This window comes from Pelophylax lessonae (genome assembly GCF_965119305.1).
Source record: "Pelophylax lessonae genome assembly, chromosome: 4".
NCBI classification, from domain to species: Eukaryota; Metazoa; Chordata; class Amphibia; order Anura; family Ranidae; genus Pelophylax; species Pelophylax lessonae.
Window position 1 is genome coordinate 428,672,166 of NC_138771.1, and position 15,318 is coordinate 428,687,483.

At 39.1% G+C, this 15,318-nt stretch overlaps 1 protein-coding gene across 15 annotated transcripts in view; it reads left to right on the plus strand.

Annotated features, from left to right (window-relative positions):
• The window catches only part of LOC309553178 (protocadherin gamma-B2-like), a 374,843-nt gene extending 366,189 nt beyond the window's left edge, over positions 1-8,654 (plus strand). For all 15 annotated transcript variants that reach the window (XM_082254109.1, XM_082254120.1, XM_082254122.1 and 12 more), the window contains exon 4: positions 7,631-8,654. In XM_082254109.1, coding sequence (XP_082110235.1) covers positions 7,631-7,848 — 218 coding nt within the window. In that variant the 3' untranslated portion in view covers positions 7,849-8,654. The remainder of the gene's footprint in view (positions 1-7,630) is intronic.
• The last annotated feature ends 6,664 nt before the right edge of the window (positions 8,655-15,318 follow it).

A 15,318-nucleotide genomic window follows, 5' to 3' on the forward strand; every position in this document is an offset into this window, starting at 1 on the left:
ACATATACAGTATATACGTAAGTGTGCGTGGCTCATGCTAAGCAGAATAACGTTCAAGGTTAAATACCCAACAAAGACCCCCTCCTTCTGATCAGGATAAGAGTAGAAGGATCTAGTCCCAACCTAACCCCCTGGTCGGACACTTATTGCCCAGGTTTAGATAAAACTTTTTGTTTTAAAAATATCAGCACAAGGGATGGTACTTGCATTTAATCCAAAGTGTTCCTTGTGCTGGTGCCAGCCATCATAGTTTAAATTCTCTGTTCTTTGTTCCCCCGTCTCATACCCCGCAGCCGTAGTCTTTCAAAGCTGCGGGGCATAAAGCGTAACTCCACCCAAAAGGGGAAGCTATGCTTGTCTGCCTCCTCCCCCTTTCCGCTGTCATATTTGGCACCTTTGGGGGAGGGGGGCTGGAACCTGGTTTTGACAGGTACCCGCTCCCACTTCCGGCTCAGTTCTCAACAGCAAACTAAGCCAGAAGTTCGGCCTCTCCTCCTTTTACTGTAGCGGGCCAATTCACAAAGTGCAGTGTATTAATTTGCACATACGCAGTAAGAAACCGGCTGTGAAGCCTCAAGCTTTACTGCCAGCTTCCCGTGGTCAAGAGGGCAGCAGCAGCACCTTATAGCCGATTGAAAAATTGACACCACTGGATTCCTGGACAGGTGAATGCCCTAATATTAAAAGTTAGCAGCTACAATATTTGTAGCTGCTGCCTTTTAATTTTATGGGGGGGGGAGCCTGGAGCTCCTCTTTAACAAAACCATCCCACCCTTTCCACCCCTCTCCTCCATTTATGTACTATAGCTTCGATTAATGAAAAGCACTCTATGAATGGTGAAGGCAGACCTTTCATTCATCCACTTGTCCTCCATTCATATATTGTTTTCCATTCATGTAAGATATAGTACACCTGTAACTGGAGGAGGGGGCAGAAAGGGTGGGCCTTTATAAGTCCCTGTGACAGGTTCCTCAGCACTAATAACCCTCACAGCCCCTTCTGGCTGCGGGGTATGAGAGGGGTGACAAAGGACAGAGGATATTCAACTATGACAGCTGGCGCCAGCACAAGAGACACTACGGATTAAATTTAAGCGTCATTCCTTGTGCTAATATTTAAAAAAAAAGTTTTATCTACACTTAGGCTTTAATGTCAGACCATTTTCGTTATCTCTAGTAAATTGGTTGTTACTATACATTACAAATAGGGAATTTACAAATAGGGAGTTTCCTTGCTAACTGGAAATTCCCTTAAAAATGTAGTAGTTTCATTTGTTATAATGATACTGCTGAAGAGTTAAAAAAAAAAAAGATTTAAGATTCATTCCTAAATACATTTTGGAACAAATGTTTACAAGCTTCCAGAGAATAATGAATATGCAGAAAGAACTTAATTTTGCTTTACATATTCAAATTGCAAGTTTATATATCTAAGTCTGTACAGACATATACAGGGTAAAGAGGGGTTATGTAATGTGCTATGAGCTTGCTAAGTGGAGTTAATGCGTTTGAGCCTCTCTGCACATTTTATAACCTGTGGGTGGAAATCCGTGTAATGTGATAAAATATGTGCATCTATTGTTGCTGGTACCTCAGTAAATGATCTCCTCCAAGTGGTAGATTACATCATACAAAGTGATATAACTGTGTTAGAATGTTGGCTGGTTTCTTGGGTATTATGTTAAGCTTTCAAAATAAATTAATGGTTGGTTATTTTAAGGGCATATCATAGGCTTTGTAAAGTTATCCTATAAAGGTTCATTGTTATTGATCTGGAAGATGTGAAATGTATATGTTATAGTGTTACCATAAAAGAAACTTGTATAGAGAGAAAACGGAAAGCTGATATCCTTCTGAAAATGCTTTTTGCCTATCTATCGTGCTGTTCCTTCAAATTTAATACCTTTTGAGTCCATAACCATGAACAAGTTCTGGTCCACATGCTTTTTCTAAGTCAATGACTGAGAAAAAGTATTGAAGAGATTACATCAGCTTGAAAATCAGGCAACTGACATTATCAGAAGAAAGGGTTGCCAATGTGTTTCTTCTAGCTAAGGTATCCTTTAATTGTTTCAGTAATTAAATTACTGGCATAAGTGACTTTAAAGCCTAGTTGAAGGTTCATGCCTTTTTGTCCACTTATAGTTCCGTACCCAAAATGTTATGTTTTGTCCTTATTTTTTGAGTAAGCACTTCTTTCACTGTTAGGCGAGTACCAACCACAACCCTCAACACAAGTGTTCTCACATAGACTTGTATGGCATAGAAGGGGAGGGGTTGTATCAAATCAGGTGTATTACTGACAGCTGACTACTTGATGCACTAGGTCTAAAACTGGTGCTAATTTAGCCACTCGATACAACAGAGGTTAGTATTCCAATGTAGGTTGTTAGTACAATGTCTGTCAGACTGTATATACATTTCTGTGGTTTTAAGGTATACTGCTATCAAAAGTAAAAATTATACCTCAAGATGTATATAGCCCTGCTGACTTTTACATATAGAGATCTTGATTTAAATATAATGTCAGTTTTAAGAAGTTTCTAGTGATAGATGAGTGATAAAAATTGTTACACAGCACAGGCATCAGGGATTAATTTCTGCTGCACTAGACCACCAAGGTTTGCTATTTACTTACTTTACTAGGACACCAATGTCCAGCTGTTTACTTACTACACTAGGCTTGCAGGTATTGGCTATTAACATACTAAACTAGGTGATCAGGGACTGGTTAAATACTTACTACACAAGACCATTAGAAACTAGATAAATACTTACCACGCAAGTCCACTAGGAACTGGATAAATACTTGCTACACTAGGGCAGCTGAGACTGGCGAAATACACACTTCACAAGGCCAAGAGGGGCTGCGTAAATACTTACTACAAAAGGCCAGCAGTAGCTGAATAAATACTTACTACACAAGACAATTAGGGGCTGGATTAATACTTACTACACAAGACCACCTAAAGCCTAGTACACACATGCCAAAAGTCAGGCAACATAGGCTCGTGTGAAGGGCAGCTGGTCCGACAGAAGTTCCTCCAGATTCTGTTGGATGTGCATGTTGTAAAATCAGCAGCCCACCGGCTCCCATTCAGCACTCTCAGCCAATGTCTGAAATCGCTGACCGGGGTGATCTGGCAGAGGGGTCTCCCCCCTGTGAAAACACAACAGCTCAGTGGGGGAGATCGCTGTACTAACGTCGGAGCTGTCAGTTTTTTTTTGTTCAACCCCTTTTGATAATGTGTACAAGGCTTTAGATTTACTACACAATGCAACTTAGGAATGGATAAATGATTACTACAAAAAGACAGCAGGAGCTGGGTAAACACTTACAAAACAAGGCCATTAGAGACTGAATTAAAGAGGAAGTAAACCCTCCTCAGGAAGTTGTACCTATAGGTAAGCCTATGATAAGGCTTACAGTGGGTACGGAAAGTATTCAGACCCCATTACATTTTTCACTCTTTGTTATATTGCAGCCATTTGCTAAAATCATTTAGGTTCATTCTTCTTCCTCATGAATGTACACATAGCTCCCCATACTGACAGAAAAACACAGAATTGTTGACATTGTTGCAGATTTATTAAAAAAGAAAAACTGAAATATCACATGGTCCTAAGTATTCAGACCCTTTGCTCAGTATTTAGTAGAAGCCCCCTTTTGATCTAATACAGCCAGGAGTCTTTTTGGGAAAGATGCAACAAGTCTTTCACACCTGGATTTGGGGATCCTCTGCCATTCCTCCTTGCAGATCCTTTCCAGTTCTGTCAGGTTGGATGGTAAACGTTGGTGGACAGCCATTTTTAGGTCTCTCCAGAGATGCTCAATTGGGTTTAAGTCAGGGCTCTGGCTGGGCCATTCAAGAACAGTCACGGAGTTGTTGTGAAGCCACTCCTTCGTTATTTTAGCTGTGTGCTTAGGGTCATTGTCTTGTTGGAAGGTAAACCTTCGGCCCAGTCTGAGGTCCAGAGCACTCTGGAGAAGGTTTTTGTCCAGGATATCCCTGTACTTGGCCGCATTCATCTTTCCCTCGATTGCAACCAGTTGTCCTGTCCCTGCAGCTGAAAAACACCCCACAGCATGATGCTGCCACCACCATGTTTCACTGTTGGGACTGTATTGGACAGGTGATGAGCAGTGCCTTGTTTTCTCCACACATACCGCTTAGAATTAAGGCCAAAAAGTTCTATTTTGGTCTCATCAGACCAGAGAATCTTATTTCTCACCATCTTGGAGTCCTTCAGGTGTTTTTTTAGCAAACTCCATGCGGGCTTTCATGTGTCATACACTGAGGAGAGGCTTCCGTCGGGCCACTCTGCCATAAAGCCCTGACTGGTCGAGGGCTGCAGTGATGGTTGACTTTCTACAACTTTCTCCCATCTCCTGACTGCATCTCTGGAGCTCAGCCACAGTGATCTTTGGGTTCTTCTTTACCTCTCTCACCAAGGCTCTTCTCCCCCGATAGCTCAGTTTGGCCGGACGGCCAGCTCTAGGAAGGGTTCTGGTCGTCCCAAACATCTTCCATTTGAGTATTATGGAGGCCACTGTGCTCTTAGGAACCTTAAGTGCAGCAGAAATCTTTTTGTAAGCTTGGCCAGATCTGTGCCTTGCCACAATTCTGTCTCTGAGCTCTTCAGGCAGTTCCTTTGACCTCATGATTCTCATTTGCTCTGACATGCATTGTGATCTGGAAGGTCTTATATAGACAGGTGTGTGGCTTTCCTAATCAAGTCCAATCAGTATAATCAAACACAGCTGGACTCAAATGAAGGTGTAGAACCATCTCAAGGATGATCAGAAGAAATGGAAAGCACCTGAGTTAAATATATGAGTGTCACAGCAAAGGGTCTGAATACTTAGGACCATGTGATATTTCAGTTTTTCTTTTTTAATAAATCTGCAACAATGTCAACAATTCTGTGTTTTTCTGTCAGTATGGGGTGCTATGTGTACATTCATGAGGAAGAAGAATGAACTTAAATGATTTTAGCAAATGGCTGCAATATAACAAAGAGTGAAAAATGTAAGGGGGTCTGAATACTTTCCGTACCCACTGTACCTATAGGTACTGTAAATATCTCCTAAACATGCACCGTTTAGGAGATATTTACCTTTAATGCAGCCAGTGACGTCACTGGCGCATGCGCTCTGAAGGAACGGCAGATCGTGCCGTTCCTTCAGAGCCCCGTGCCATGACCGTCATCAGATGGTCGGATCAATCAGATGGCCGGATGCCGCGATCCCGGAAGACGGGCGACTATACATGTCGCCCGTCATACAGGTAAGCGGACGGCATGGCGGGGGCTCGTTCTAAGGTAAGTATTTCATAATGAGCTAGTATGCAATGCATACTAGCTCATTATGGGTTTCTCTTTCAGGATGTAAAGAAGAGAAATTTTTTTTTTCTCGTGTACAACCTCTTTAATACTTACTACACAAAGCTACCTGAGACTGGCTAAATACGTAATACACAATGCAACTAGAGAATAGATCAATACTTACTACACAAGGCCACTAGGGACTGAATAAATAAATACTTACTACACAAGGCCAGCAAGAGCTGGATAAATTCTTACTACACAAGACCTTTAGCGGCTGAATAAATACTTAATACACAAGACCACCCAAGACTTGGGTGATACTTACTACACATTGCTACTAGGGACTGGATAAATAATGAATATACAAAGCCACAAAGAACTGCATAAATACTTACTACACAAGGCCACCTGGAACAGGCTAAATACTTAATGCACAATGGAGTCAATTCACTAAGAGTTAAACACGGCAACTAAAGTGCGGTAAAATACCAAAATACTGCATGCAGTAAATTTGAATTTACTTTTAAAGTTGAATTTACTGTTAAATACAGAATGCGGTATTTGTTCGAATAATTTAATGCAGTAATTAACCACATTCAGGCTGGTTGCAAAGGAGAGGGCCACGATTTGTCAAAAAGGGACCCCCAGGCTGTTTTTTGTCAAAGCTGGTTGCTAAGGAGCGGTCTAGGAAGCCGGCAGCTGCGTCCTTAACAACCGATGACTCATCAGCTGTCAGTGGGCTTCCCCACTGACAGCTGATTGTAAAAAAAAACAGACAATTAAAAAGTATGAAAAAAACAGCATGCGGTCACGCCAAAATTAAAAAAAAAAAACAGCGTGCGGTCCCCCCTACATTTTATAACAGACCCATATCCAAACATGCAGCCTGGCAGGTTAGAAAAGGAGAGGGGAAGCGAGCAGCCCCCTCCTCCTGAACCATACCATACCTCAAAATGGGGTGGGTGCTTTTGGGCAGGAGGGGCTCTGCCCCCCACCCCAAAGCACTTTGTCCCCTGATTGATAGGGATAAGGGCCTCATCCCCACAACCCTGTCCGGTGATTGTGGGGATCTGCGGGCGGGGGGGGGGCTTATCGGGAATATGGAAACCCCCTTTTAAAAGAGGGCCCCCAGATCTCAGCCCTCCCCTCAATTGGCCTGGTATGGACTAGGGGGACCCCCACGCATCTGTTGTTAAGGATACGGCAGCCGGCTTCCGTGCCTACTCCTTACAAACCAGCTACTTGTCAAATACCGCATGTGATACCGCCAGCAAAGCACTGGTGGTAATTATTGCATGCTTTTTTACTCTCAGGTCTGTTTGTGAATTGGACTTAAGAGCTTTTTATGCGATATTTACCAGCACATTTTTTTTTAATTGGTAAATACCGCATAATGGTTTTTTTTTTTTTTTACTTTTTTTTTGTGAATTGGACTTAGACTTCATTTATCGCATGCGATAATTTATGCAGATGAGTAACATGATACCCTCATTGCATGCAGTAAATCTTAGTGAATTGACCCCTAAGTCACTGGAGAATGGATCAATACTTACTACATAAGGCCTTTGTGCTTAGTATACAAGGCCACGAAGGACTGAATAAATACTTACTACACAAGGCCTCATGTACTGGTACTTAGTATACTTGCTACACTAGGACACCTGAGACTGGCTAAATATGTACCATACAGGGCCAAGAGGGACTGGGTAAATACTTACTACACAAGTCCAACAGGAGCTGAATAAATACTTACAACACAAGACCATTAGGGGCTGGATCAAAACTTATTACACAAGGCCATCCAAGACTGGCTGAATACTTACTTCACAATGCAACTAGGGACTGGATTAATACTTACTGCACAAGGCTAGCAGGAATTTGATAAATAATTATGACATAAGGCCACTAGGGACTGGATAAATACTTACTACACAAGGCCAGCATACTTATTAAATACTTACTACACTAGGGCACCAGGAACTGCATAGATACTAAGTACTCAAGGCCATCAGTGACTGGATAAATACTTACTACACAAGGCCCCCAGGAACTCGATAAATGCAAACTTCTACAGGCTATTATGTTTATACCCTCTTGCCACCAGAAACTAAAATGAAATATGTTTCTTAAACTGCCGAGGTGGTCACAAAACAGGTTTAAAATAAACTGGTTTAAAATAACTGGACAATCTTATATTTGTGAAGGTTGATTTGAATCTCAAAATATAAGTCATTAGAAGTTCAAATGGCTTTAAATGTATAAATCCATTTTAGATAACAAAACTTTTCTTCATTCACAACAGAAGCTGCTGAAGGAAGCTCTGGTATGGGAGGAGCAACAGGTACAATGGGACTCAGTGCTCGCTATGGACCACAGTTCACTCTACAGCACGTCCCTGACTACAGACAAAACATCTACATTCCAGGAACAACATCTACACTTACTAACGCTGCTGGAAAACGTGACAACAAAGCACCTTCGGGGAACAAAAAGAAATCTGGAAAAAAGGATAAGAAATAAAGATGTAAAGCAGCATATGTTATACCAACATGACAGAATTGTGTGAGATCTTCCCTCTAGCGAAATCCCAGAAAGAATGTCTTATTCACAACAGGAAAGAGAATGTTTGGAACTGGTTGTATCAATCATTATCAGAGCCTGTGTGTCCTTTCTACTATTGTAAAAGCAAATACTAGTCTGGACACTGGAAATGAGTGTTGTGTCAATATGAGCCAATATGTTCTAATGACGAGGTCACTAAGTTCTGAAAAAGTCCTTTCCTAGCCAATGATGTACTCTTTACGTACTATTAAGATTCATATTTTGCTGGTAGTGTTCCACATACTTGTGGAACATCTTCCAATGTATATATGTATCACTAAATAGGCATTTATAATTTATCATTATCACAGAAGTTCTCAAAGCTTTGTTAACCCATACTGCATTTTTACAATTTCCTTTTACATTTGAAGAATTGAAAAACAAACAAAACAATGCATATATAAGTTAGTATTTGGTTCTAGATGATAGGGTGTTTTTATTTTATTGTAGACACATGTATCTATAAATATGTCTGTTGTATAGAGCGCCAAAATAATACAAAATTATAAGAAATCAGGAATGTTTGTGGCAAACAAGAGGAAACCAGGGAAATGAATGCTGTAAACTCAAATTGCCAGCGGCCTTTTCATTAGAAAGTCATCTTTTTTTTTATAAAAAGATTTACGAAAAGTAGTCATTTTTTGACCGGTGAAGCCTCTTCTCATGTGGGAAAACTGCTGCTCAAAAGGTTAGTTGCTGATGGGCTTTTTTGATCTTCTGAAACGGAGTTAAACGATGAAAATATCAGCATGTGAGCCCACTTTCTTTTTCTACAATAATTTTTTGTTTTGCATGTAGGTATCCAGCATGGAGTCTTTAGATTCTTTTTTAAAAGAATACTAGAAAGCAAACCTCTTTAACACAGGCCAGACCAGGATACATTGTATTGTTTTTAAAGTGTTATGACCCTGGTTAATCAAGCATTGGTGGTACTTATGACATGCTAAGCAGTGCTAACAGTAAACTTTAGCATGTATTTAGCATTTTTTAGGGCTCATTTAGATATGCAAAAAAATGTGAGCGCCAATTAAAAGGCCTAATGTGATAAGATGAGTCAACATCGTGTTTTTGTTGTTTTTTGATGTGTTTGCATTGCGTTAAAAAATGCTTGCCAGATGGCCCCTCTGTGTTGTTTTTTTATTCTATGGATTTTTGTATTATCATCTCAGTTAGTAATGCTTTCTAAATGCATCTCGAACATGCAGTAAAAGCCATAGGGGCGTTTGTGACACATTTGCAGTGCGTTTGCAGCATGTTTACATTGACATCAATGGAAGCATTTGGGAAGCGACAAAGCTTGGCAAAGAACACGTCAGGCCAATTTTGACACACAGAAATAACGCAACTGTGTGAACAAGAATGCACACAATTTTGACAGGTGTTAATGGAGCTTCAAAAACGCTCATGAAACGCCTGCTTTTAGTTTAAACTTAGAGCTCCTAAGTGCTACTGTAGCTTGATTAATCAGATCCATTTAGGAAAAACAGGGCTACCAATAACCATATAAATAATTATTTTATAAATTATCTTACTGAAAACAGCATACATATGGGAGAACCTCGGATTTGTAATTTTACTTTTTGATAATATGCAATTACAATTCTCTGCTGTAGTCTTGAAATATAATGCTGGCCATACACTATACAAAAAATCATCCGAAATTCATCATTTGGACAGTTCTTTTGTTTTTTGGCCAGTTAAGGGGCACGCATCAGTAATCAGTTGTGACGTTTTTGAGCCGAAAAAACGAAGGACAAGTTTGGAAATTTTCTGCCAAAAGAACGATAAATTGAAAGGTTAATGTGTTTCCTGTCCAAACTGTTTGCACTAGGTATATGTGAAAAAACGAACAAAAAACTGATTCATTTATGTCCATTGAACGATATATCGGTCATTACATGATGACACGATTGTTGGCTCCCATGGCCGAGTGTTCGTTTTTCAAAAATGTGTTTGAACGATTTTTCGTAAAGTGTATAACCAGCATAATGTGAACCTCCATTTTTTCTGAGAGCAAACATAATCCCCTTAAGGTCATTTGATATGCACTTCAATTGTTTTAGCAAATTTTTATGCAGGTCTACATCTCTTTTTGTTCTGTAGATCTTGAAATAGGCTTCGACAATAAAGCTAAATGTGACTAATAAGTGGAAGGATCTTCTACTAGTCACACATGTAGTTAAAATGCTGTAATAAGAAATACCCCTCCTTTCCCTAGGAATCTCTGTAGATGTACATCTCATCCTGCAAATATTGCACCACGAGGAAATCCCAGTGCAGTACCCCTAAACATATTTCACTGTAGGTATTGAGTTCTGTGCAGACCTATTGAAAAGCAGCAAGCCAGTGGAGGAGCAGGGAAATGAGAGTTGCAGGTTTATCCCGTCTATTGACTGTACTGTTGCTATGGTTGCAAGGAGGATAAATTTCAATTTTCTGGCAGTTAAGAAGATAATAGCAGCATGCAGGTTGAAATGGAAAGGTCATTTTTAACTAAATTTCCTTACAATAAATCTTGTTTTAGTAATTGTATATGTCACATTTGAAATTAGTTTTCTTTTAACGATGTATCCCAAACTGATTTTAATAAAAATCTAAATGTAAAAATGGAAGGCCAGTCAGACCGCAGTATAGTTTATGTACAGAGAAAATGCTGATTAAAGTTTCAATGCAAGAGTTTGGATAATTTAACACTGGCTGCACAAATATATATAGCAAAACTACCCATTTCCATTTTTAATTTTTATTTCTATGTATTTTTTATTTATTTTTATATGTAACGTATGGTAGCTGCTAAGAGTCAGTGACAAACCTTTAGATTGTTTTAATGACCACTTTGTATTTTATATCATATTACCTACAGACCAGATTCTCTCTTTGTACACTGATGCAAAAAAAAAAAAAAAAGCTTTCAAAAATGTCTAACTATCATTTTTATGCACTCTATCGCTTACACAACCTTCCTTTTTTTGGGCATATAATTTTCTGATGCCTTGAGCAGTAAAGCCTTATGTCTTTCAGCTTGCTGCTTGACAATGCTATTGCACTGCTTACAGTAATGTTATATGAAAGCATTATATACAATAACCTTCTATGCCAATGTCTGTCATGTGACCTCAGCTTGGGGCACTAGAAGCAACTTTTCACCTTCCAGATAGGTGACCACATAGTAACCATATACACAGCTTGTAATACAATACAGTCATACCAATAAACAAGCAGTAGGTGACATTTTTTTTAAATTCCTTTGATGTTATGATTTACCTTTTATTACAACCTTCATTCTAGATTAGCTGGTATGTACAATATAGTTCTAATGTGATCCTTTCATCCCTGTATCCAACTTGTGGGTTGCAGTATTTTAATTGCTCCTTCCGTATCTTTCTGTGTGTTAGTGATATAAATGTTCATCCAATTTATGCACCTGTCTTTTCATTGTGTCTAACTGAACTGTACTTTACTATTATGAATATGCTTTCACCCTTCTTATACCCGTAAATAGACTCATGTCAATGTCTTACACGCAAGTTTTATACAATAATATTTATATTGCTTTTATTTCTTTGGGAAAAAGATAAATAAAATGTTTTTTCTTCCAAAAAAAGTGGTGCTTATTTTAAACGATAAGTTATTAATCTTTTTTTCAGTATGTGCACAAAAGGGACGCACAGCCATAAATTCAGCCGTATTTCCCCACCTGAGATTTACAGGTGCTGCATACAGCCACCCATAGCCAGCAATGGCTGTATGCGGCTATAAGCCACTACTTGAGTAAACACGCACATGCATATGGATGCATGACTTTAGGCGCAGCTTGTCTGCTACTGCTCTGAGCACCTGCACTGTCCTCTTGCAGCCATGTGCATGAAGCAGAAAAGAATAAAACAAAGTTCATGTTTACATAGTTACATTGTTAGTCAGGTTGAAAAAAGACACAAGTCCATCTGGCTCAACCAATAAAAAAACAGTAAAGAAAACCCAAACATACAATCCCACATACACAATCCTATACCCGCAGTTGATCCAGAGGAAGGCAAAAAAACTCCAGCAAAGCATGATCCAATTTGCTACAGCAGGGGGGAAAAATTCCTTCCTGATTTCCCGAGAGGCAATCAGATATTCCCTGGATCAATTTTACCTATAAATATTAGTACCCATTTATATTATGTACACCTAGGAAAGAATCCAGGCCTTTTCCAAAGCAATCTGCTGAGCTACCCAGAACCACCTCTGGAGGGAGTCTATTCCACATTTTCACAGCTCTTACAATGAATAATCCTTTTTGTGTTTGGAAACAAAATCTATTTTCCTCTAGACGTAAAGAGTTCCCCCTTTTCCTCTGTGTTGACATTAAAGTGAATAATTCAACACCAAGTTCACTATATGAACCTCTTATGTATTTTTACATGTTGATCATATCCCCCCTTAATCTCCTCTTCTGAAGAGAGAATAAATGCAGTTCCTCTAATCTTTTCTCATAGCTGAGCTCCTCCATGCCTCTTATCAGTTTTGTTGCCCTTCCCTGCACTTTCTCCAGTTCCCTGATATCCTTTTTAAGAACTAGTGCCCTAAACTGAACTGCATATTCCAGTTCAGGTCTTACTAATGATTTGTACAGGGGCAAAATTATATCTCTCTCTCTGGAGTCCATGCCTCTGTTAATACAAGAAAGGACTTTGCTTGTTTTGGAAACCACAGCATGTTATTATTAAGCTTAGGATCTATCAGAACACCCAGATCCATCTCCGCTATGGATTCCCCCAGTTCTACTCCCCCTAGTATGTATGCTGCATGCATATTCTTAGCACCCCAAGTGCATAACTTTACATTTATCAACATTAAACCTCATTTGCCACATAGTTGACCAATGAAACAGTGCATTGAGGTCAGCTTGTAATTTGGAGACATCCTGTAAGGAAGATATTCCACTGCAAAGCTTGGTGTCATCTGCAAAGACTGAAATGGTACTTTAATTAAGTACCATTAGTTACATAATTAAACATTTTCTTTAAAAAAAATGGCCCCTGGGAGTTTTATGGTATAATGTAAAGCATATTAGTACATTATGGCAGAGTAACCTACCAAACGATCCAGTGCTTTCAGCTGTCACATGTGCTTCGATCTTCTCCTGGTATTCCTTCTGGGTTTGGACTCTTTGGCCGCCTAACTGGTCAGGCCACAATGATGTCACTCCCACACATGTGCACTGTACTCACATCATAAAAGCACAGAGTGGTGTCAAAAGGAAGAAAGTGTACATCAGCGCTGACAGGTGGGAAAGCAGCTATGACAAAGGAGACCAACAGGGTCTGTCCGGTGAAACATATACTACTTGTCAGCATTTTTTTTTTTTTTGGAGAGTAAGTTTAATTCCACTTTAAAGTGTATCTTAAGCCAAAACTTTATAAGTCGTTTTGTAGTGAATGGTTAAAACCCTTGTGAGAATTTCCTTTTGCCTGTGTCTCGGATTACAGATATTTCCCTTGTTCTCCCAGACACAGAACAAGAAACGAGAAGACACTTCTTCAAACTGATGGGAAATCACAATTGGTGACCTTATTGGAAAATCTTTTTTCACCTTTACTTCCTGTGACGGCTGTAAAATGTTGGATTTCCTTCTATTTTGTGTCCCAATGACGACAGTCACCAGGACACATAGAGTGGGTGAATCTCATCAGCGAGTACACAGACATCAATAAAGAAACTGAAAGAGGTTCAATCTCTTCCTCATTCAACCCAAAATAATAAGAAAAGTTATGACATTAAATATAGATTATCAGACATAGCAAGGGTTTTTGAGTGGTTCTACATCATCACTGCCAATATTTACAGGTGACATTATTTGGCTATATCAGAATATCTTCACTGATTTGAAACTTGTCCTCTATAGTAAAACCAAATTATGTAAATTGGCACAGATTTTCACTATTAGATTATATAATGAAAGATGAGATGAGGTGATAGTTTCATTAATACTTACAAATGAAATGACAGTCATGGGAACAGAGAAGTCATATGGCTACTACCCCAAGCCTTTATGGGCAGCTAACGCAGTAGCTGAACCATTGATATGTCATAATACATTTTTATGTGAGAAAGGCTAAACAAATCAAATAGCCCTCAATTAACCTGTGTGATGTTCTTAAAACAAAGGGTTTCTGCATGCCATCACAAATTTATACCGTATGTTGCCTTTTTCTATCTTTTACGATAATAAACAGAACCATGCAAATTGTTCCTTTCCAAAGTGAACATATACTCTGCTAGATGAACTTAAGAAAATCAACCCCATTATTAAACCTTTAGGTGCATGTACAGCTAAACCTTTTTTTTTTTTTTTTTTTACTGTGTACCGTTTGGGGAAATTTCACTTCACTTCCTGTCCTAGAGAAGCAACAGGAAGTTATCAGAAATCTCTGAGAGTGAAGTAAATTCCCTTCTTCCACAGTTGTCCCCGAAACTGTTGTCCTCGTTGATAGATCCCTTCACCTCTTTTTCTTTGAACAACTCTAAAGTTTTGGATTTCCCATTTTCTTTCTTGGAGGTAATGGACATCAGTAAAATCACAGTGGTGCATCTCCCCAGTGGGGACACTGACATCATTAAAAACTTGACAGAGGGTATAACCAATCTGCACTCAAATCAAAACTAAAAAAAGGGGAGAAAATGTGTGTATACAGTTTGCAAACTTAATGTTAGTGACTAAAATGAAGCTCTGTTTCTTGTGAATACCCAGTCATGGACTTGGGAAAATAGGATATTTGCTAGCACTTGATCTGGTATGTAAGCTAAACAGAGCATCATCTTATTCAATAATGTTCACTATCTAAAGTGAATTTTCACATAGCTACTGTAAATAGCCTTATGCCTCCAGTAAATAACCCCATTGCATCGGTTTTGATAGGCTGTTGCTTAGAAGCCTGTTGGCAGAACTCACTTATTTGGGACAGACTTCACCACAACAGCATGCATATTCAAAATGTCATACAGTGGTGATACACAAAGTGCAGTAATCCATAACAATCAGTCAGGTGACATCAGCCAAGATAAGATTTATAAGCTGGGCGCAATTGAAGCATTTCCATTTTTCACATCATAACTGCTTTTTGCACTGCCTCATTGAGTATATCCAATATATACTTTATCATACATTTTATCATCATGTACTTGACATGCAGCAGCCTATTGCATCTTAGCAGTACAGTAATTAGAACGATGCGCAAAACTGCAATTTCTTTGGCTGTTAATTTTATTTTTTAAAACATTGTAAAATTTTAATTGTAGTTACATATAGCACTCAAGCAGCATCCAACTTTCATATTTTCTATTGCCCCCATCTGATAAAAATCACTAGGAAATGCTCAGCTGCACAAATGAGTTCAGTTTAAA